Genomic DNA, 23,326 nt, shown 5'->3' on the forward strand with positions numbered 1-23,326 from the left:
TTTGAGAAGGAGTCTCGCTCTGTCACCCATGCTGGAGTGCAGTGGCCAGATCTCAGCTCACTGCAAACTCCGCCTCCCGGGGTTATGCCATTCTCCTGCCTCAGCCTCCCGAGTAGCTGGGACTACAGGCGCCCGCCACCTCACCCGGCTAGTTTTTTGTATTTTTTTAGTAGAGACGGGGTTTCACCGTGTTAGCCAGGATGGTCTCGATCTCCTGACCTCGTGATCCGCCCGCCTCGGCCTCCCAAAGTGCTGGGATTACAGGCTTGAGCCACCGCGCCCGGCCGAGTTTTTTTTTTTTTTTTTTTACAGTTTTGCTTTTGTTGCCCAGGCTGGAGTGCAATGGCACAATGTCGGCTCACTGCAATGTCCACTTCCTGGGTTCAAGGCATTCTCCTGCCTCAGCCTCTCAAGTAGCTGGGATTACAGGCGTGCACCACCATGCCTGGCTAATTTTGTATTTTTTTTTAGCAGAGACAGGGTTTCACCATGTTGATCAAGCTGGTCTCGAACTCCTGACCTCAAGTGATCCACTCGCCTCAGCCTCCCAAAATGCTGGGATTATAGGCGTGAGCCACCGCACCTGGCCAAGATAAAGTGTTTTTAAACTCACTGCCCCAAGCCTCCAGGTACAGGTGGCAGCAGTGGGTGCTGAGTAATGTTAGCCTCCTCCCCACACTTCTGGGGAAAGCTGCTAGTCAGGGGCCGGTTATTGCCTCCTATAGGTGCTAATGAGGAGGGAAGTGGAAATTAAGTGAAAAAGAGCTGCTGGAGATGGGCTGGGAGAAGCTGCCATGAGGCTGAGATTGGGAGTGGCCCCTTTACAATACAAGCTGGATTTCCCAGAGAAATTCACTTCCTCTCTGACCAAAGATCCTCTAGGAGATAGTCAATGAATAAACTGTTATGCAGCCAGGCTAGAACTACATTAGAGATCATAACTACCTCCAGAGTCTATTCACAAAGAGTTACAAACGCCCTGTCTTATTTCTAATGAATAACACCCGACTTTTATTTAGCAATAAACCTTCAAACCTCTTTATTTCCCTGGGTCCTTGTGATCATCAGAGAGGGTGGTGCAGCATTATTCCCATTGCAAAGAAACAGAAACTGAGCTTGAAGAAAGTTCATCACTTTTTTTATTGTGACAGAGTTTCGCTGATGTCGCCCAGGCTGGAGTTCAGTGGCGCGATCCCGGCTCACCGCAACCTCCACCTCCTGGGTTCAAGCAATTCTCCTACCTCAGCCTTCCTGAATAGCTGGGATTACAGGTGTGTGCCACCACACCCGGCTAATTTTGTATTTTTAGTAGAGACGGGGTTTCTCCATGTTGGTCAGGCTGGTTTCAAACTCCCGACCTCAGGTGATCCACCCGCCTCGGCCTCCCAAAGTGCTGGGATTACAGGCGTGAGCCACCGCGCCTGGCATCACTATAAGTTATAGACCTGAAAATCCACAAATCTGTGCTATTCCCAGACATCAGGGAAAATCAGTCCAGGACCAGAATAAATGGAGTGTGCTCCCCTACTCCTTGTCATCCAGTTTGGGTTTGGTTGTCTTGGGTGAGTGGAACAGGGCTGGGTGTGTGTGTCTTCCAGGTGCTGATCTCTGATGTAGGTCCAGTCTGAGCATCTAACAGTTTATTCATCTATTGTCTCATAGAGTATCTTTGGTCAGAGAGAAAGTGAATTTCTTTGGGAAATAATCCATCTTGCATTGTAATGGGGCAACTCCCACTTTCAGCCTTCTGGAAGCTTCTGGGTGCATGCGACTGCTGTGTGCCCTAGGTGTGTGAATGACCTGGGAAAGGAATGGGCGAGCATCCTGTAGGTGGGTAGTCATGCCTAAAAAGCCTTTAGAAACCTATTTGTAAGGTTGCCAAAAACTCTTAGGAACCGGGGAGTGGGCAGAGGGTGACCAGTCTTTGGCTCCTTTTTTTTTTTTTTTTTGAGATGGAGTCTCGCTCTGTCGCCCAGGCTGCAGTGCAGTGGTGCAATCTCAGCTCACTGTAAGCTCCGCCTCCTGGGTTCACACCATTCTCCCTCCTCAGCCTCCCAAGTAGCTGGGACTACAGATGCCTGCCACCACACTCGGCTAATGTTTTGTATTTTCAGTAGAGACGGGGTTTCACCGTTCACAGGACTGTCTTGATCTCCTGACCTTGTGATCCGCCCGCCTCAGACTCCCAAAGTGCTGGGACTATAGGCGTGAGCCACTGAGCCCGGCCCAGTCTTTGGCTTCTATTGCCTGTGCCTCCCTGAGAGCTCTGAGCTTTTCCATGATATTCACATTTAACTCAATGTGTCTGTAAAACAGGCCATTCTGTTTTGTCTTGTTTTTTTTTTTTTTTTTTTTTTTTTTGAGACAGAAGTTTCACTCTTGTTGCTCAGGCTGGAGTGCAATGGCACTGTCTCGGCTCACTGCAACTTCTGCCTCCTGGGTTCAAATGATTCTCCTGCCTCAGCCTCTCGAGTAGCTGGGATTACCAGTGCAAACCACCACACTGAGCTAATTTTGTATTTTTAATAGAGATGGGGTTTCTCCATGTTGGTCAGACTTTATATACCAGAGGAGAGAGGGGAGGGGAGATGCAACTCATCACATTTTACTGACTGTCCTCTGGCTTTACAAGTTATCTTGGAAGGGGGACTGGAAGAACAGTGATTCGGAGTCTAGGCTTGGCAGTTGGGCAAATCCAGGTTTACTCTTGGCTCTGCCACCTTCCAAGAATGACACCTTGGTCAGGTCTTTTAACCACTGTGAGCCTCAGTTTTCCTCATCTATAAAAGGGACTCAAAAATCTTACCAATTCACAGGGTTGGGGTGAGAATTCGAAGGTAATTCTATATAAGGTAAGGCCTCCAGCAAGAGCTATGGTGGTTGTGACACAGACTGAGGCTGGGGGAGACCCTCACTCACCCTGCTTCCTTCCTGGTTTTCTTCTACCCAGATGTGGAGGTGGACGGGCAGAACTGGACCTTTGCTTTTGACTTCTCCTTCCTGAGCCAACAAGAGGATCTGGCATGGGCAGAGCTCCGGCTGCAGCTGTCCAGCCCCATGGACCTCCCCACGGAGGGCTCATTTGCCGTTGAGATTTTCCACCAGCCAAAGCCTGACACAGAGCAGGCTTCAGCCAGCTGCTTTGAGCGGTTTCAGATGGACCTGTTCACTGTCACTTTGTCCCAGGTCACCTTTTCCTTGGGCAACATGGTCTTGGAGGTGACCAGGCCACTCTCCAAGTGGCTGAAGCGCCCTGGGACCCTGGAGAAGCAGATGTCCAGGGTAGCTGGAGAGTGTTGGCAGCGGCCCCCGACACCGCCTGCCACCAATGTGCTCCTTATGCTCTACTCCAACCTCTCGCAGGAGCAGAGACGGCTGGGTGGGTCCACCTTGCTGTGGGAAGCCGAGAGCTCCTGGCGGGCCCAGGAGGGACAGCTGTCCTGGGAGTGGGGCAAGAGGCACCGTCGACATCACTTGCCAGACAGAAGTCAACTGTGTCGGAAGGTCAAGTTCCAGGTGGACTTCAACCTGATTGGATGGGGCTCCTGGATCATCTACCCCAAGCAGTACAATGCCTATCGCTGCGAGGGCGAGTGTCCTAATCCTGTCGGGGAGGAGTTTCATCCAACCAACCATGCATACATCCAGGTGGGATGCCAGGCATGAGGGGAAGGGGAGGCAGTAAGCCAGCCTTGGGGGACAGGGCTCTAGCTTAGCTATTAAATGACTACGTTCCTGCATTCACAGTTATTCAAGCATCTCCAATGCGCCAGATCCTGTGCTAGGTACCAGGGATGTAGAGATGACCGAGTGTAACATCCTTATAAAGCCTGTATGGGGTCATGCGTCATTGGGTAGGCTTGAACACATTGTTTCCCTGGGACTTTATCCTTGTCTTTCATAAAATTAGGGGATGGGGTTAGACCAGAGGGTCTCAGCACTTCCCTAGCCCTGACATTCTAGGAAAGGAAGAATCTGGACTTTGGGGACAGGCAGGCCTGCATTTGACTCCTTATTAGCTGTGTGGTACTGATTAGGTTGCTTATTCTCTCAAGCTTCAATTTTTCCACCTGTAAGATGAGGAGGGCAATGCCATATTTCATAGGGATGCTGCAGGGTTAATGAGATGACATGCATATGACATGTAAAGTAGTTGGTAGGTAACAGGCACGTTTGGCTGCATTATGGGGCCATGGTTGGAATCACACTGTTCCAGCTACAGTATTTTGGTTGAGAATTGACTACTCATTCTACAGAAGTAGACAAGGCCGGCCAGGTGCGGTGGCACATGCCTGTAATCCCAGCACTTTGGGAGGCTGAGGTGGGTGGATCACCTGAGGTTAAGAGTTCGAGACCAGACTGACCAGCACGGTGACACAAAATACAAAAATCAGTCGGGTATTGTGGCACGTGCCTGTAATCTCAGCTACTCGGGAGGCTGAGGCAGGAGAATCACTTGAACCCAAGAGGCGGAGGTTGCAGTGAGCCGAGATCGTGCCATTGCACTCCAGCCTGGGCAACAAGAGCGAAACTCTGTCTCAAAAACAAGAAAAAGAAGTAGACAAGACCAGAGGCTGCCACTTGGTGCCACTAGTCAGCCTAAGGTCTAGGAGGTGGTGGAGGAAGAACAGGGCTGGTGAGTTAAGAAAGAGAATAAGATGGAGAACAGAAAATAGAACCTAATATGGTAGATCTGATGTTATAGGTGGCCCTGCCCTGCTGTCAAAGGTCATATGGGACCAAAATGTTTTCATTTTACTCCATGAAGTCTGGACTGAGAATCTCCTGGACTTGCAGTATATCCTCAGTATGCCAAGCCTCAGGCAGGGTTCAGGGTCTCTAGAGAGCGTGAGCACATGGGCTAAGGTCATACAAGGAGTCACCGGGGGTGCTAGAGCTTCCAAGGACCTGTCCTGAGCCTCACCCAAGCCCGCTGATTTTCATCGCCCACCTGCAGCACCACAAAGACCCAGGCAGTTCCAACTGCCAACTCTGACACTCTGATCTAAAAAGATGTTACTAGACCACAGGGACAGGGCCTGGTTCCAAAATGCCAAGGTCTTGTTACCTTTCCTCCTATTGACTCTGTCCTTCTCTGGCTGACAGCAAATCCCATAAGAATTTCCACATGACTAACTATTCTGCTTCATATTTCTAGAACTAAACCATGAGTTTCTTGGAATATTTTAAAAATTGGTATTCACAGCTGGGCATGGTGGCTCACTCCTGTAATTCCAACATTTTGGGAGGCTGAGGTGGGTGGATCGCTTGAGCCCAGGAGGTCAAGACCAGCCTGGGCAACATGCCGAAACCCTATTTCTACAAAAAATACAAAAATTAGCCAGGCATGGTGGCATGCACCTGTAGTCCCAGCTACTCAAGAGGCTGAGGTGGGAGGATCACCTGAGCCCAGGAGGTTGAGGATGCAGTGAGCTGTGATTACACCACTGCACTCCAGCCTGGGCAACAGAGCAAGACCATCTCAAAAAAGAAAAAAAAAAAGGTATTTGCTTTAGATTAGAATAATAAGAGAACATAAAATTAGCTACTACTAAAAAAAAAAAAATTAGCTACTACTCTACCCAGATACATGTGATTTTTTAAAATCTGTTTAAAGGCTGTTTTCACAAAACAAGCACAGAGCTAAAGTTAGTTTAGACTTTAGAGTTGATGATATATTGGCAAGCTAATTCCTTTATGAAAATAATTTTCTTCTATTTTTGCACTCAGGAAATGACTTTAACTCCATAACTTTTTTACTCTTTACCCAGAAATACTACTATTCTGACCTGTCCATCAGGATGTGAATTGACATTCCTTTCCTTTCCTTTACAGAGTCTGCTGAAACGTTACCAGCCCCACCGAGTCCCTTCTACTTGCTGTGCCCCAGTGAAGACCAAGCCGCTGAGCATGCTGTATGTGGACAATGGCAGAGTGCTCCTAGATCACCATAAAGACATGATTGTGGAAGAATGTGGGTGCCTCTGATGACATCCTGGAGGGAGACTGGATTTGCCTGCACTCTAGAAGACTGGGAAGCTCCTGGAAGACATGATAGCCATCTAATCCAGTAAGGAGAAAGAGAGAGGGGCAAAGTTGCTCTGCCCACCGGAACTGAAGAGGAAGGGCTGCCCACTCTGTAAATGAAGGGCTCAGTGGAGTCTGGCCAAGCACAGAGGCCGCTGTCAGGAAGAGGGAGGAAGAAGCCCGTGCAGGGGGCTTGCTGTATGTTCTCTTTACTGAAAAGACAGTGGCGAGGAAAAGCACAAGTGCGTTGAGTTCTCTACTGGATTTTTAAAAAACCTGTGAACCCCCTGAAACTGTATGTGAAAGTTGAGACATACGTGCATGTATTCCCAACATGGTGGGATGTTGAGAATACATGCAAGACATACGTGCATGTATTCCCAACATGGTGGGAGGTGGGATGAGGTCACCTATAGCTTTCATGTATTCTCCAAAGTAGGCTGTGTGTGACCTGTGCCCCTCCCCAAAGATTAAGGATCGCTGTATAGATTAAAAAGAGTCCGTCACTCTCATTGCCTCAGGCTGGGTTGGGGGAGCCCCACAGCTTTCTGGCTGGCCAGTGGCAATCTACTGGCTGTGTCCAGAGGCTCACTGGAGTGGGTTTCTGCTAATGAGCTGTACAACAATAAAGCCATTGTCTAGTTCTCCTGGGCCAGCTGGTGCTTGTGAAGGCAGAGGCAGGAACTCATCCAAGAGGACTGGCCATGTTGGGTTACAGAAGCTGGAGCCTTCAGACATCCCCATGTCAGTCTGCTTAGATTCAGACACAACCTGAATCTATTAAAGTTGGTGACAATTCACCTCAATCTCTCAATGTGTGCTATTAATGAGGCCTCTGAGCTTCCTATCCAGCAGTGAAGGCCTTGCCCTGGGTGGCAAGATACTGGCTCTATGGTCACAGCTCAGCCACTGGAAGCTGTGTGACCTCAGGTGAGCAACTCACTGTCCAGACTCCACTTGTAAAAGGAATGCTGGTGTGGGCCAGGCACGGTGGCTCACGCCTGCAATCCCAGCACTTTGCGAGGCTGAGGCGGGTGGATCATGAGGTAAGGAGATCGAGACCATCCTGGCTAACACGGTGAAATCCCGTCTCTACTAAAAATACAAAAAAATGAGCCGGGTGTGGTGGCGGAGCGGGTGTCTATAGTCCTAGCTACTCCAGAGGCTGAGGCAGGAGAATGCCATGAACCCGGGAGGCGGAGCTTGCAGTGAGCTGAGATCGCACCACCGCACTCCAGCCTGGGCGACAGAGCAAGACTCCGTCTCAAAAAAAAAGAAACAAAAGAAAAAGGAACACTGGTGAATCCTAACACATTCATATTAAATGTCTGTTGTCAGGCTCAGAAGAGCCATCAGCTTTAAGCTGTAGACTGAATAGGAAAGTCTGCCTTATCCCTATCTCCCTCTAAAGCTTATAAAGCCTGCTAAACCCAGTCCCTGCCATATGCCCTTAATATAACCTTTATTAGCTCTTCTGTTACTCAGGGTTCTAAGACGGACTTAATTTCAGGTTCCACATGGGCAGCACAGCAAAAGGAGCCTGAATGAGGCAGCTCTATTCCCCAAAACCCCTGACCACAGTATCTTCCAGGTAAAAAGACCTCAGAGGCAACAATTCTGGCTGGGTGCAGTGGCTCACGCCTATAATTCCAGCACTTTGGGAGGCAGAGGTGGAAAGACCGCTTGAATCCAGTAGTTCAAGACCAGCCTGGGCAACATCGTGAGAACCTGTCTCTATTTAAATAAAACAAACAAAAGAAGCAATTCTGCTCTTAACAGCTTGATCTCACTGAACACTGCCAAAGCAGAAACACTTTTTTTGTAGTTTCATGGAGCAAAGGGGCCACTTTATTGGGAATATGAGCCCACAGTATATCTACCAGATCCTGCTTTCCCAAGAAGCCTACCCACTTACGCTACAGCCTTAAGAAAATGATTCCAATCACTTGTGAACCCTGTTGAGCTTAGAACCGTGTTGAACCCTGGTTGGGTCAATACCATAGTCGTGGCCCAGAAAGGGGCTGGATTTGCTAGAGCCAGGCCTGGGCTTGAGAAACCTCAGTGCCTTGATTCCACAACAAAGCTGATCCAGCTGTTCACTGCCTAGACTAGAAATAGACTGCCCAGACCCAACAATTCAGAATCACAACAGGATTCTGCATTTGACCATGTACAGAACAGCCGAGCAGGGGCAAACTTGTGAGGTCAGCTTGTCTGATCCCCATTCCTAAATGAGACCCCAGTGAGACCTCGGGGCCTGACCACACAGCTAGCGGTGGCAGGGCCAAGAGCTGAGCTCTGGTCTCTTGAGCCCTAGGGGCACTTACTGCTTAATAGCAACTAGAGGTTTGTGCTCACCTATCTTGGGATCCAAGGCTTAGCCTAACCAAAAATCTGAACCCAATTATACTACTGAACTAGTTCTTAGAAGCGAAAATCACCCCAGGACTTTCTTACATGGCTGGTGCCAGAGAGCGAAGGGTCAAGCTATTTGTAGCTACAGCTTGTGGGAGTGTTTACAGTCAGCGGCTCTACTGACTCCAAGAACAAACCCTTGACGACAGGGCATTGCCTCATGTCAAACAAAAGTAGTGCACAAAGTAGTGAAACTCTGTGTTTTGCTGACCCCTGCTGAAAGCCCAGTGTTTGCTACGTCAGCAGCAGAGTCATTCTGTTGCCTGGACAGAAGTAATTGGGGCAAAGCCTACGTACTGGAGTCTAGGGAATAGCTCCATGCTCTAGGCCATGTGCTTGCTGAAGGCTCTGTACGTCACAGGAAATACTACCTAGGAGAATTGTGTCCTGTCTGAACCTGGATGTTTTCTGTTGTTTTGAGATAGGATCTCACTGTCACCTAGACTGGAGTGCAGTGGCACAATCATGGCTCACTGCAGTCTTGCCATCCTGGGCTCAAGCAATCCTCCTACCTCAGCCTTCCAAGTAGCTGGGACTGCAAGCATGCACCATAATACTCAACTAATTTTTTAGATTTTTTTTGTACAGACAGGGTCTCACCATGTTGCCAAGGCTGGTCTCCAACTTCTGGGCTCAAGCTATGGTGCTGTCTTGGCCTCCCAATGTGTTGAGATTACAGATGTGAGCCACTGCACCTGGCCTGAACCTAGGGTTTTAAGAGTATTCAAGAGTTATTTTAACTTGCTCTCAAGCAGTGCCAAGTCAGTTGTGAGAAAAGTTGGACACATTACACTCCTTGGCTGGGCAAGTGGGTGGGCCTGGCAGTATGTAAGCCTGGAGAAATTAGAAACATTGTTTAAGAAACAGAAGCACGGGATCCATAGAGATGTGGGGAGTGGCTGTGACCTTGGGATAGCACCCCTAACCTGGGGTTTGCCTCCATCTTTAAAAGTCTTTTCGGGCCGGCGCAGTGGCTCATGCCTGTCATCCCAGCACTTTGGGAGGCTGAGGCGGGCGAATCATGAGGTCTGGAGTTTGAGACCAGCCTGACCAACATGGTGAAACCCCGTCTCTACTAAAAATACAAAAATTAGCCGGGTGTGGTAGCACACGCCTGTAATCCCAGCTACTCAGGAGGTTGAGGCAGGAGAATCACTTGAACCTGGGAAGCAGGGGTTACAGTGAGCAGAGGTCACACCACTGCACTCCAGCCTGAGCGACATAGCAAGATTCAGTCTCAAAAAAAAAGTCTTCCCTTTCATTAGCAGTAAGATCCTTATCTATCCTAATTGCCTTTAGGGCACAGTAAAGGATGTAGGAAAGGGCTTTTAAGGTTTTGGTCCCATCTTCCCTTAGATTCTTTAGTTCTTCTACAGGTTCCATGAGTAGGTGGTAGCTGCAGTGCTCAAACCTGTTCCACTCCTAAACTTACACACTTGGAGGGAAGGGGAGAGGGGGCTGAATAATCTTTGGGTGTCCATGTCAACCAGGCTGTGCTTGAGTCCTTTAACTGCTGTTTACTGAACTGAGTGTACTAGGCACTGGGCTCTTTATGACATCAATTGGGCCTCACAACCACCTGGAAAAGTTTACTTTTTTTTTTTTTTTTTTTTTTGAGACCGGAGTCTGGGCTCTGTCCGCCTAAGGCTGGAGATGGGGCAGTGGCCCGGGATGCTGCCAGGCTCACTCCGCAAGCCCGGCCTCCCGGGTTTACGGCCGTTCTCCCTGGGCCTCAGGCTCCGGAGTAGAGCTGGGAGCTACAGGCGCCCGCCACCAGTCGCCCGGCTAGATTTTTGTATTTTTAGTAGAGAGCGGGGTTTCAGCTGTGTGTTAGGCCCAGGATGGTCTCCGATCTCTGACCTCGTGATCGCGCCCCCGTCTCGGCCTCCCAAAGTGCTGGGATTACAGGCTTGAGCCAGCCGGCGCCGCGGTCCGCACCGTTTTTTTTTTTTTGAGAGCAGAGTCTTGGGCTCTTGTCGCCTGGGCTGGAATGCAGTGGCGCGATCTCAGCTCACTGCAAGCTCCACCGCCCAGCTTCACGCCATTCTCCTGCCTCAGCCTCCCGAGTAGCTGGGACTGCAGGCACCCACCACCACGCCTGGCTAATTTTTTTGTATTTTTAGTAGACACGGGGTTTCACTGTGTTAGCCAGGATGGTCTCAATCTCCTGACCTCGTGATCCGCCTGCCTTGGCCTCCCAAAGTGCTGAGATTATCGGCGTGGGCCCCCACACCCAGCCAAACAGTTATTTCTTAACCTTAGAGAAAACTGAGGCTTGTAGAGTAAGAATTCTGCTGGGTAATTCGGCTACTAAGCTGCACAGCTGGAACTGAAGCTGCCTGATTCCAAAGCCTGTGCCCCAAACCTCTACACAGTTCCAATGGGAAAGCTTCCTCCAGTCCAGTTTTATTCTGTGGACCTCTGTTCACATGAAAGAATTCTTGTTCTCCGGACTAATATATGAGACCTGCTGGATTAGTAACAGCAGGGAATCTGACGCTCATGCAGCACAGCTTGGTTTGAGATAGCAGGCACGATGGACATCTAACCAGTGCTCCCGGGGGCACAGGCAGCCCCTCTTCTGAGAAAGGAAAAGTTGTTTGGGCTTCCTCAGGACTAGTACTTAAGAGAAGGACATGCTTGGGTGCCGTCAGCCCAGCATATACATGTTTGCTTCCAAGCTCCTGAGCACAGGAGCCGGGTCATGCTCCCTGAGAGTCCCACCATCTCCTCTGCATACACAGGTCCACATGGACAAAGTGCATGCTCCGCCAAGTGTGGAGAACTAACAGATAAAGAGCCAACTACCTCTGCCCATCTCCCAGCTTAAACTCCTGAAAAGTAAAATAACCTTAGCAGGATTTCACCTGATACTTTTTAAAAATTAAAACACCAAGTTGATACTCAAGATCTTTATTGATTTAACTATAACAGCAACCATTGATGAGAATTTAATTTTTTCCCTAATTTCCAAACATCTGCTGGTTTGGAAGGATAGTTAGAATACAAAAACAACTGATCATGGAATCACACAGGACTGCCTCAAGGACTGCGTGGTACCCTCTGCTATCCATCCACACACAGTGAAATGGATGGGAGGGATGAGGGGACAACACATCATGGGAGACAAAGGGAAGACCAAGGAAAGTGCTGGCAGTCTCTGCTCTTCCATTCAGAATGGATGGAACTGGGCCATTAGTGGCACTAAGACAGGGCAGGGCTATTTTTTTCTTAAATAAAATATTTTAAAGATGCATAAAACGGACACCTTAGCATGTGAGTGTCCTTTGGGCTCTTCAAGACACCTTCTTTAAGGTTTACCCCTGGAGTAGCAGAGGGTCTCCTCACCCAGGTGGAAAGAGATGGGCTCCATCTGCAGGTGAAGGAAAGGCACTGGCGCACGGCACTCAGCAATTCAGATACAGGCACCAGGTAGGAGCAGGATGGCTTACCCAGCAACCTGCCTCTTAGCTCCCTGCTAGTGTTCTTCCCTCCTCCCCTGGTTTCCAGTTAAAAGTACCCTTGGCCTGGGCTTTAAAAAAAAAAAGATTAAGCTGGAGAGAAAGGGGATACACTTGGGCAAGAATGGATATTTTGTGCTAGATTCATGGAATTTTCTAAGTGTCCAGGTGTTTTGGTTTTAAAGCACCGGCAAGAGCTCCCTTTGGAAATTTCAGTGTGGCCAAATGATTATCAAGCATTGCAGCATCTCTCTGCCAGCCTCCCACCCTTAGAAAGGTGGCAGAGTGAGAGTTTAAATACCCTGGGAAATGTGTTTCATCTCAGTAATATTTCCACTGGGTATCCATGACATACAGTATGGTCTGCCAGGGCTGCAGGCAGAGAGTCATAAGCAAAGAGAATCTACAGACCCTCTGGACAGGGACTCATAAGCCTTCTCCTAAATCTAAGCTTTGCCAAAAGGTTATCAACTTCCAGGACCAGCCTAGAGAAATAAGTTTAAATTCCAGAGAGTAGGAAAGGTGATGTAAATGATTAACTGAAAAAACAAGTAAGTATCAATAACTCTTAAAGTTTTCAGTTAGAAATTTCTGTAAGTTAGCCTCAAGAAACTCCACTACTAAACTGGAAAACCATGACTAGGAACAGGAAGCAGCCCTGGGGTAGAAGCATTCTAAAGAATTGTGACCCAACTGCATCAATATCTGATTTCATCTTTTATTAAAAACTGAGAGTTAAAGAACTGTAGGGTAACTAAGTCCACCTCAAAGTCTAGACAGAAACTGCCCTCCCAAAGAAACGTTTCTTTAAAACAAATACCACGCCTTCCCAGATATTATGGGTAGGCAAGTGACTGGGTTTTGCAGATTAATCAATAGCTGCCCATGTGCATGTAGTCCAGAAAACATGCCAAGAAGGAAGAGCTCTGAACCAGACACAGAAAGGCAGTGTGGCTTCCTCTCTAAAGGGGAATGCAAAGGGCTAAGAGCCCTGGCTTCAAGCAGCTGTTATCCTAGATGAGGAAAATGGAAACAGATTCAATCTCTTGGATACTGCTGCCAACATGCTGAGCCCTTCACCAGTTGCCTTGATTTGAAGCAGGCCCTCTATGTATACTGGCTAAAGGATGGACTCCAGCAGTGAAACCCACATACTCAGCAGGCTGCATTCTAATGAGAATGAGGGAATTTAACCAATGGTGTTTGAGCTGGAAAGATAAGGTCTGAGAGTCTCAAAGAGCTGGAAACCCAAAAAAAGAGAAGACCAATCCACCTCAAAATAAGAAAGAAAAACAAAATTCATTTAAAGGTACTCTAAAGATGAGTTATTTACTTCTGGAAGAAGTATCCTTTTCTTATAGCTCCCTCAACAGCAGTACTTCTTATCCAAATATACTCTCAAGCAATCAGGGCTACAGATAAGAAAATGCTGGGAAGAGGCAGAGCATAAATCCAAACAAGAATTTGCATATTTGGCCGGGTGCGATGGCTCACACCTGTAATTCCAGCACTCTGGGAGGCTGAGGTGAGTGGATCACTTGAGGCCAGGAGCTCAAGACCAGCCTGGCAAACATGATGAAACCCCATCTCTACTAAAATACAAAATTAAAATTAGCCAGGCGTGGTGGTGCATGCCTGTAATCCCAGCTACTCGGAAGGCTGAGGCAGGAGAAACACTTGAACCTGGGAGGCAAGAAGCTGCAGTGAGCCGAGATCACACCACTGCACTCCAGCACTCCAGTCTGGGCGACAGGTCGCAACTCTTGCCTCAGGAAAAAAAAAAGAAAAGAGAAGAAAGAAAAGAAAAGAAAGAAGACTTGGTTAGGAATGAGTGCCAGAAACACATAGTAGCCATTCACTAGAATGTGCTGAACTGAAAAACCTAAGTTTGTCTTGAGGGAGAACACAAGACCAGTTCTTTAAGAACACATTGCCATCAAGAAGCCCAGGAAGAGATGGGCGGGCATGCAGGGTTAACCTGTGCACTGGATTTAGAGGAGCAATCAAGCACTGACATTTGTCATTCTCAGATGTTCCCTACTTTATTGAGTGGTTGCTTCCTGGGTGAGAGACCTGACCTGAGTCTGTTGAGACTGGAGAGACCAGGTACCAAGCACCCACTCTGGTGGGAACCTGGCTTCCTGATAACATCATCTATTTCACCTAAATATGAACTGCTTTCTTTTCTTCAGCTCAATAGCTTAACATCTAATTCATGTTTGCTCCCTTTGCTGGACAGTCCCCATTCCAAACAAGACAGGTTTAGTGGCTCAGCTGGAAGGCCCCAGTTCCTTTCATTAATTCCTAGCTACAGGAAAATAAAAGTGGTAAATAAGTCTTACGGACACCAAGTCTAGGACGTGCAAATAAGCATACTTGAGCTGTTGGTAGTTAGGTATATTACTTTCTACTACTGCTAGGAATTGCCATTTCTTACCACTCTCTCAAAACCAGCAGGTAGCTTTGGGGAGTTTGCCTTCTGTCCAGTTTGGTTATGCACATCTTGGAGAATTGTTTTTGATAGCAATCTATCTTTCAGCCTATCTACATTAAACCTACCTCCCTGTTGACCTACTTTCATCCTCAGTTGGGGTGTGGTGCTTTTAAGATATGTCCATAAATTATTTGCTACTGCTCCACTGGGGTAGAGGTATGTGTAATTCCTCTCTCCTTGAGTGAAGGCTGAGCTTAGTGGCTTGCTTCTAAAGACTAGGATAAGAAGTGATGGTATGTCCTTTCCAAGACTATGTCTTAAAAGGCACTGCAGCTTTCTCCTGGCCCTGCCCCACAATCTCTGGGATCAGCTGCTCAGGGAGAAGCCAGGTGCCTTATGCAGAGACCCACATGGGAAGAAACTGAGGCATCCTGCCAACGGCCACAAAAAGAGAACTTGGAAGTGGTATCTCCAGCTCCAGCTGACTGCAGCCCCTGCTCACATCTTGACTGTAACTTCATAATACCCTGGGCCGGAACCATCATGTTAAACTACTCCCAAATTCTTAACCCACAGAAACTGACACATAATGTTTACTATTTTAACATACTAAATTTAGGGTAATTTGTTACACAGCAACAGATAACTAATACAGGTGGAAGGGCAAAACTCTTGGCTTGGAAGCCCAGCACCTAGAAAGTCAGCTTCTCTGTATCTGTGCCCTTGAAAATGCTGTACCTATTTAAACAGCACGTGAGAACTGCTGAACTCAATAAACCACACTATAAAGAAGGCAGAACCATGACAATGCATGTCTGCTGTTGGAATTTGAAGGAAAGTCACTTCTCATTAAGATCAATTGTCCCCACAAGTATAGAAGCATAGGTTCCTCGCAAAAAGAAAACTACAAATGGGAACTAAGATGTTAAGAGCTGTCTCAGTCAAAGTGGTAACTTGAGTATTCCTTCCCTCTAAAAACCCAGGACACATTCATTAAGGGTTTCATCTGTGAGGTTCCCTCCAAACATGCAGAGGCAAACCACCCAATAGACTCTGGCCTGTTCTAAAAATAATTCTATGAGGCATGACACAAAGGTATCATCTATTGGAAGTTTATCTCGTATCTTGTGAAATTATTTTTTAAATGCCAACTTATGGAGGTCAAAGACTGTCTAGTAGTGGTGGCCTCTGGGGAAGAACTGCACCAAGCCTTAAGGAGGTCCTTGCAGAGAAGGGTAAGGGATTGAACAGCTGCCGCATTATACAGCTGACACTCCCAAGAAATACTAAAAACATGCCTTCTGATTAGGGGGTCACATGCAGAAGCTCCCCAAGACGGCAAGAAAAACGAAAATGGCATCTTGATACTACTAAAGCTCATGCTTTAAATCCATTCCCCACCATTTAGTGAGGAAGCCAAGTTTTCACACATAGCAATAAAGATCAAGAAGAGTTCACTCTTCCGCTCACTGACGGACTGACTGACTAGCTGCTAGTTGGGTCAAATTCCACAGGATGCCAAGGCCAGTGTATGAAGAACGAAAAGCTTCATTCCCAAAGAATCAGGCTCCCCAGGGTGCAAAGAGGTCCTGAGCATGCTTCTTATGTAAATTACAGCGCAACTTAGGTTTTTCCAAGAATTTGTAAAATGAGACTTGGAGTTTAATTAAACAGAACAGGGATACATTAAACAAACAAACAAAAAATACTTTTCTGATTATCAATTTTTTTGAGACTCAAAGCATCCCCAAAACATTGGAGATCCAGCTTATTCCTGAGACATCAACCATCACAAAAGATTTTCACTCTGAACTATTCACATTTTTGTAGCAGAAAACAGAACAAAGTTCTGCAGACATCCTTCCTCTCTTCTTTCTAAAATGTATTCACAAACAGGGTCTTTTCATAGTTCAAAAGAAAAACAGGTTTCTTTCTTGGCCAAATGGCTGTTACTCTCACCCTGGGATCTGATTTTTTAATAAAAAGTTCAGGGCACCAAATCCAACCAGAAATTCCCAGGACACCAGTGGCTACTTAACTATAAGGGGATGGATGCTTTAGTCTTTCTATGAGGGGAATCATTCTCCTGGGATTATTATGCTGCTCAATAGTTCCAGGAGAGGTAGGTGGGAAGGAGGGTGAATGCAAAAGCTAAAGGGTCAGAGAAAAGAATGAGGCTTTCATGAACAACCCATAGCAAGGCAGAATGGTCCAGTTTTACAAACCACCCACTACAAACTCCAAACATGCACACTCAAAACTAGAGGGGAAAGGAAAGAGCTCCTGGGGGACTAGGGGAGACAAAAGATGGTGACATAGAACAGCAGACTCGCCTATGAACATTTCTCATCTTCCTAACACTGGAAGATGTTTAATTAAAAAGTTGCTGTTCAAAATTGTACTGAAAACATATCTAAAATAGGTCTGTAGTCATCTTAAAATAAAAGGTCACTTCTCAGATAAGAGGAGTGACAGATATTCTCAGATACCAACACTTGAGGTATCTTTGATGTAAATTTGAAATGGCCTGGTAGAGAAAAAGGAAGGAAAGGAAGGAGAGAGGAAGACAGTGAGGAAGGTAGGGAGAGAAATTCAGAGTACAACAGGAAAGGCAAGAAAACTGGGAGGAACACATTTTTTAAGCCCATGCTTATCTATCCCAATAGCCAAACAAAGCAGATCCACAAAGGAAAAAATGCAGTTCTTTTCTAAGAACATTCTGAAAATCAACTTCAAACTCAAAACATAAGAAACTGCAATCTAAGAACAACTATCACAATGCTCACTGGACTTAAAAATGACGTCTGAGACCGGGTACTCAAATGGGTCAACGTTCTTCAGAGGTCATTCTTAGGCATTATCTGACAGAATACTATGATCAGGCTTTACCCACCAAGTAGAGGCTAAAGTGCCTCTATTACTTGGTATGGACCTGCTTTAGGAGCAGACAAAATCACTTCGCTTTCTTGAAGTACAAGAGGACTCTGCCAGCAACAAGATGCAAGCAGGGAAGAGTGGCAGAAGAAGAGCAAAACTGGTTAGCAAGGGCTCTCTTCTGATGTACAGAGTTAAAAATATCTGTACAAATGCACTAAGTAAAAGAACGGGAAGATGAACTATAATACCAAAGACAGAAGACACTCCTCCCAGAGGAAAGAAAGTGGACCTCAAAACAGTGTCACAGGGTAATGCTACCAGAGTTGCACAAGCTGTGCTCTGTCCCGAGGGACAAATACCTCAAGGTAAAAGGGAAAGCAGCTCTCTTTTTTATCATTTCCCCCTGCTGGTAGTAAAGATCCCAAGCCCAGACTCTTGCAACACTGAACCATAGGTGGGATACACGGAGGAGAGACAGAGGGTAAGGAACATGAATGGTGTTAGGCCCACCAAGCCTCTGTATCCCTTCCCAGACAGGCAGTTGTTGGTAGGTTGAGATTCGATGTGGGACAAAATTACAGGGTAGGAGGGTGGCTCTCAATAAAAAAACAACTAGGAAAGTCAGAGTTGAACTGTTGTCCTCTAAGGGCTGCTTAGCTCTACAGAAACACAGCCTTCAATCTAACCTGTTTAACTGGGAAGGGGAACAGGAAACAGGGAGAAGAAATGGTCAGATGAAGCTCATCTTCCCATCATTTGGCACCCAGAGGAAGAGGGGGAGGTGGAGACTGTAATGGGGACTGCTGGTATTGCCTCTTCTGTCTTTTCACTGTTGATCCTATTGGCCAAATCAGGTGCACACAAGTATCAGTGTTGCTTTTCTTCTAATCCTTGCAGGGGAGTCAGATGTCCATCTCGAACTGAGCATCATCCCCTAGTTAGGACAAATAAAATGAAGAGTTTAGCACATACGCAAAAAAGCACAACAGTTTTAACTGTCATTCCCTCTGTCTGAGAGACAAAAAATAATTCAAACTGTCCCACTCTCTGCTGCCTTGAAACAATTACTCTGCTTTGCTTTGGCTGGTCTTAATCTGAAAAAGAAGAATGGCAGTTCCACTGCCCATGGGGGGAAGCTTTGGGGAAAAGGACACAAGTGAAAACATCCCCAGTGTCTCTTTGTCTTCAGGTTGAATAAATAGCAGCTCCTGGGGAGCTCTTTGCTGTCTCTCAGGAGAGCACATTCTTCTGGAGGCTTTGGACTTGGCCCTGCTCCAAACTGACACTTTGTCCATTAAAAAACTCATCTGAAATATCACAAAGCAGAATGCTGGCCCACATCTAGGGGTCACTAAGTACAGTCCCTGAGGAGTATTTCAGGAGTTGGCCACTCCTACCTCACCATTCTGCTTCTACAGAGATAAAGAATAAAATAATGTTTTGGAGGAGGGGTAATTTAGGTACATCTTAAAGGCAGTTCTGGAAAATAGAGGAAATAAACCATACTGCTTTTCCTCATACTATAAAAAAGAAATTCATATAAGAAACAAGGTCTATTTGCCTGAGGGTGATGGAAATGGGGGCTAGGAAAATTCTTTTCTTTTCTTTTCTTTCTCTCTCTCTCTCTCTCTCTTTCTCTCTCTCTCTCTTTCTGTCTCTCTCTCTCTTTCTCTCTCTCTCTCCCTCCCTCCCTCCATTCTTTCTCTCTCTCTCTCTCTTTCTTTCTTTCTATTTATTTATTTGAGACGCAGTCTCGCTCTGTCGCCCAGGCTGGAGTGCAGTGATGCAATCTTGGCTCACTGCAAGCTCCGCCTCCCGGGTTCACACCATTCTCCTGCCTCAGCCTCCCTAGTAGCTGGGAATATAGGCACCCGCCACCACGCTTGGCTAATTTTTTGTATTTTTAGTAGAGATGGGGTTTCACTGTGTTAGCCAGGATGGTCTCAATCTCCTGACCTCATGATCCGCCCACCTCGCCCTCTCAGAGTGCTGGGATTACAGGCGTGAGCCACCGCGCCCGGCCTGAAATTGTTTTGTTTTCTGTGTTATCCTTAGTCCAGTGAAGCCCAGGTAGTCCTTAAGGCATGGTTTGAGAAGTCACTTTTGGGGTTTATCATACTGATTCTGGATTCTTTTCTCCTACTAACTACATCAGATTTGTGATTTAGAACTCAGGGTTTTCAGAGCATTTCAAGAAACCTTTGGGGGAGGAGGGAAACCTTACAGACATATAACTGAGTATTAGTTATAACTGAAGAACTGGCCAGGCGCGATGGCTCACACCTGTAATCCCAGCACTTTGGGAGGCTGAGGCGGGCGGATCACCTGAGGTCAGGAGTTCAAGAACAGCCTGAGCAACATGGCGAAACCCCGTCTCTACTAAAAAATACAAAAATTAGCCAGGCGTGGTAGCAGGCTGTAATCCCAGCTACTCGGGAGGCTGAGGGAGGAGAATCACTTGAACCCACGAGGCGGAGGTTGCAGTGTGCTGAGATCGTGCACTGCACTCCAGCCTGAGTGACAGAATGAGACTGTGTCTCAAAACAAAAAAACAAAAAATAAAAACAACTGAAGAATCAATAGCTTCTTAACCTACAGCAAACAAACATTCAAATTCTAAGAGCCACGCTCTAGGTCCCCACCACCACCATTCTCTTACCAACTGCATGCTTCCTGTCGTGATTGTTCAAGTTGTTCAAATTGTTTACTTCTACTTTGGAGTCTTCAATTAAGGTGCCAGGGCTAGTGACTCCTGGGATATTGGGCAGATGGCAGGGTGGGGTCTGAGCCATGGGAGAATTGCGACGATCCAACAGAAACTTTCTGTCATAAATGATTCGAGTTCCTAGAAAACAGGGTTAAAAAGAGTCTGAAAAAATTTAAGGGGTTATCACCATATAATACTATCCAGCAATTTAATTTAAATCCCATGTAATCCTAACTTTTAAGGATTTTACAATTGAAGTCAAAAGCATAATCTCTAACCTCCCTGCCTGTAAACAGGCTCCTCTGCCATCTGGAATGCCCTCTTTCTCTTCTGCCAGGGACACTCCTGCTGATCCTCCAAGACTCAGCTCCAACCATCACTTCCTTTATGAAGCCATCCCCACCCCTCACTTTTTTAAAAGGTTCTTCCTCTCTATCTTACATACATCACGTATTACAGGACTCCTGTTTATCCATCTGTCTCTATAGACTCTGAGTTTCTTATGTCAGGGCTATGTCTTATTTATACGTGACCTAGGCCCTAACATTAACATCTTTAAGAAAAAAAAGTTTTAAATTTATGATACTAGAAAAAAAAAAAGGAAAAAATTTTAAATGAAAGAATAAACAAGTATGAGAAAAAATAAACAGCCCCTTTTAAAGGCTTTCCAAAGAAGGACTGAGACTTTCTTCTCACAGCTATTGTCAAAGCTGAAACTGGCAGTCCCTCTCTATTCTACAAAACAATCTGCTTACCAGTAAAGTACTACCTGAATGTTTTAAAAACAATAGTTCCGAAGAATACACTTTAACTGATAAACAATAATGCTGCTTACAAATGTTCAATAGGTACATTAAAAGGTGCTCGACATTACTAATCATCAAGGTAATGCAAATCAAAACCATGATGAGATATCACTTCACATCTCTTAGGATGGCTATTATCAAAAAGACAAGAGAGTCTGGGCATGGTGGCTCATGCCTGTAATCCCAACACTTTGGGAGTCCAAGGCAGGAGGACTGCTTGAGCCCAGGAGTCTGAGTCCAGTCTGGGCAACATAGGGAGACCCTGTCTCCAAAAAAATTATTTAAAAAAGAGCCAAGTGAGGTGTTGTTGGTCTGAACTCCCTACCACAGAGGCTGAGCCAGAATAGCCTGTGTCCAGGAGTTCGAGGCTACAGTGAGCTATGACTGCACCACTGCACTCCAGCCTGGGCAACAGAGCAAGATCCTGTCTCAAAATTTAAATCAAATATAATTTTAGGACAAGGAAAGTAGAAACTTACCTTCATCCTCTTTGCTTTGAAAACAAAACTAGAGTAGCACTCAAAAGGCATCTAGATATTACGAGGAACAAGGTATTCTGGGTAGCACAAAACTTAGTTCAACTTTCAAAGGGTGAACAACTTCAATTATCTTGAATGGAAATACTTCTAATACAGATTTTAAAGCCCTTTATGGCCTTCAACAGAAAACGATTCAACCCTCTTAAGGAATCACAGTCATTACTATGAAAATTGTTTATTATACTATATTGTGACCTAAGAAGTCTCAAGCCCTATCAAGCTAATGCTCTGTAGAGCTGAACATCACTATACAGAGTTCAGGTGGTCAAGGCTGTGCTGGTGCACCCTTCCCCCACAGTGTCCTTGTCTCTTGTCAGACTAAGAGCTGCCTTTTTTCCAGGCTACTACTATGACTCAGTCAGCTCAGGCTGCCATAACAAAATACCACAGACTGCACAACTTAAACAACAGAAATTGTCTCATAGTTCTGGAGGCTAGAAGTCCAACACTAAGGTGCCAGCATAGATGGTTTCTGGTGAGGGCTCTTTTCCTGGCTTGTAGGTAGCTGCCTTCTCATTGTGTCCCTTACATGGGGGTGAGGGGGCCACAGCTCTAGTGGTGTTCCATCTTATAAGGGCACTAATCCCATCATGAAGGTCCCACCTTTATGACCTCAACTCAACCTAATTAACTCCCAAAGGCACCACCTCCTAATACCATCATGTTGGGAATTAAGGTTTCAACATAAGAATTTGGGGGAGACACAATTCAATCTGTATAGCACACCTTGAACACCCTTAACTTGGTGTTTCTAGTCTGCTGTGTTTGGAAATCAGCAACTTGCTTATTAGCACGCTATGTAAAATAAGGGCAAATAGGCTGAAAGGGGGTCTGATGGTCTTCCAATGAACAAAGGGAAGGAGCTTTATCGATGGACTTTGCCTATCTGTTTGAGTTACCCCATTTTTGTTCATGGTTAGATCTCAGACGGGTGAGGTTTCACTGACAGATGAGTCAACCTGCAAATTGGAACAAGATTATTTTTACTTCTGTAGTACATCAAGCCTGGCAATTGTGGAGATGACGTGGTGAAAAAGCACAGCACAGAAGCAAGCTTTCTAAATTACGTATCAGCAATAACACATACATTAAAGAATTGCAATTAAACCAACTAGGATATAGGTAGTACAGATTCTGCCTAAATGTGTGAGATGTAAGAGAAACTCTGAAGAACCTCTATGATCTTAAAGAGCCGATAAGATACGGTATTTTACAAGTTTACTGAAATAGCATTCACTTACAATTCATCCACTTACAGTGTATAACTCAATAGCTTTAGTTGATTCACAGAACTGTACGATCATCACCATAATCAATTTTAGAACCTTTTCATTACCCCATAACCTCCCCTCCACCCCTTAGATGCCACCTAATCTCCCCACACCCTCTGGCCCTAGGCAACCGCTAATCTACTTTCTATTTTTTTTTTTTTTTTTTTTACCTATTCTGGTCATTTCATATAAATGGAATCATACAATATATGGTCTTTTGTGACTGCTTCTTTCACTTTCATAATGTCTTCAAAGTTCGTTTATGTTGTAGCATTTATCAGTACTTCATTTCTTTTTCATTACCAAATATTTCATTGTATGTATATATCACACTTTATCGATTTATCAGTTGATGGACTGGCAAGTCGATAAAAACAACAGTCCATTAACTGATAAATGGGTTGTTCCCACTTTTTGTCTGTTATAACATTCACGTACAAGTTTTTGTGTGAACACATTTCCTTTCTCTTGGGTATATACTAAACTAAAAAAGTGTAATTGGCCAGGCATGATGGCTCACATCTGTAATCTCAGCACTTTGGGAGGCCAAGGTGTGTGGACCACTTGAGCTCAGGAGTTCAAGACCAGCCTGGGCAACATGGCAAAATCCTGTCTCTTAAAAACATAGAAAACTTAGCCAGGTGTGGTGATGCATGCCTATAGTCCAGCTGCTGGGGAGGCTGAGGTGGGAGGATGACTTAAGCCCAGGAGATGTAGGCTACAGTGAGCCATGATTGTACCACTGCGCTCAGCCTAGCTAACAGAGTGAGACCCTGTCTCAAAAAAAAA

At 45.9% G+C, this 23,326-nt stretch overlaps 2 protein-coding genes across 4 annotated transcripts in view; one reads left to right on the forward strand and one right to left on the reverse strand.

The window, feature by feature from the left end:
* Window positions 1-6,760, forward strand: part of NODAL (nodal growth differentiation factor) — a 29,764-nt gene extending 23,004 nt beyond the window's left edge. For all 3 annotated transcript variants that reach the window (XM_017873144.1, XM_017873143.1, XM_017873142.1), the window contains exons 2-3: window positions 2,951-3,648; window positions 5,836-6,760. In XM_017873144.1, coding sequence (XP_017728633.1) covers window positions 3,058-3,648; window positions 5,836-5,988 — 744 coding nt within the window. In that variant the 5' untranslated portion in view covers window positions 2,951-3,057 and the 3' untranslated portion in view covers window positions 5,989-6,760. The remainder of the gene's footprint in view (window positions 1-2,950; window positions 3,649-5,835) is intronic.
* Window positions 6,761-11,339: 4,579 nt separating this feature from the next.
* Window positions 11,340-23,326, reverse strand: part of EIF4EBP2 (eukaryotic translation initiation factor 4E binding protein 2) — a 28,480-nt gene continuing 16,493 nt past the window's right edge. The window contains exons 2-3 of the mRNA XM_017873145.1: window positions 19,874-20,059; window positions 11,340-18,148 (exon numbers count right to left, since the gene is read on the reverse strand). Coding sequence (XP_017728634.1) covers window positions 18,117-18,148; window positions 19,874-20,059 — 218 coding nt within the window. The 3' untranslated portion in view covers window positions 11,340-18,116. The remainder of the gene's footprint in view (window positions 18,149-19,873; window positions 20,060-23,326) is intronic.

Source organism: Rhinopithecus bieti, unplaced genomic scaffold (genome assembly GCF_001698545.2).
Source record: "Rhinopithecus bieti isolate Rb0 unplaced genomic scaffold, ASM169854v2 scaffold_6907, whole genome shotgun sequence".
Classification (NCBI taxonomy): Eukaryota; Metazoa; Chordata; class Mammalia; order Primates; family Cercopithecidae; genus Rhinopithecus; species Rhinopithecus bieti.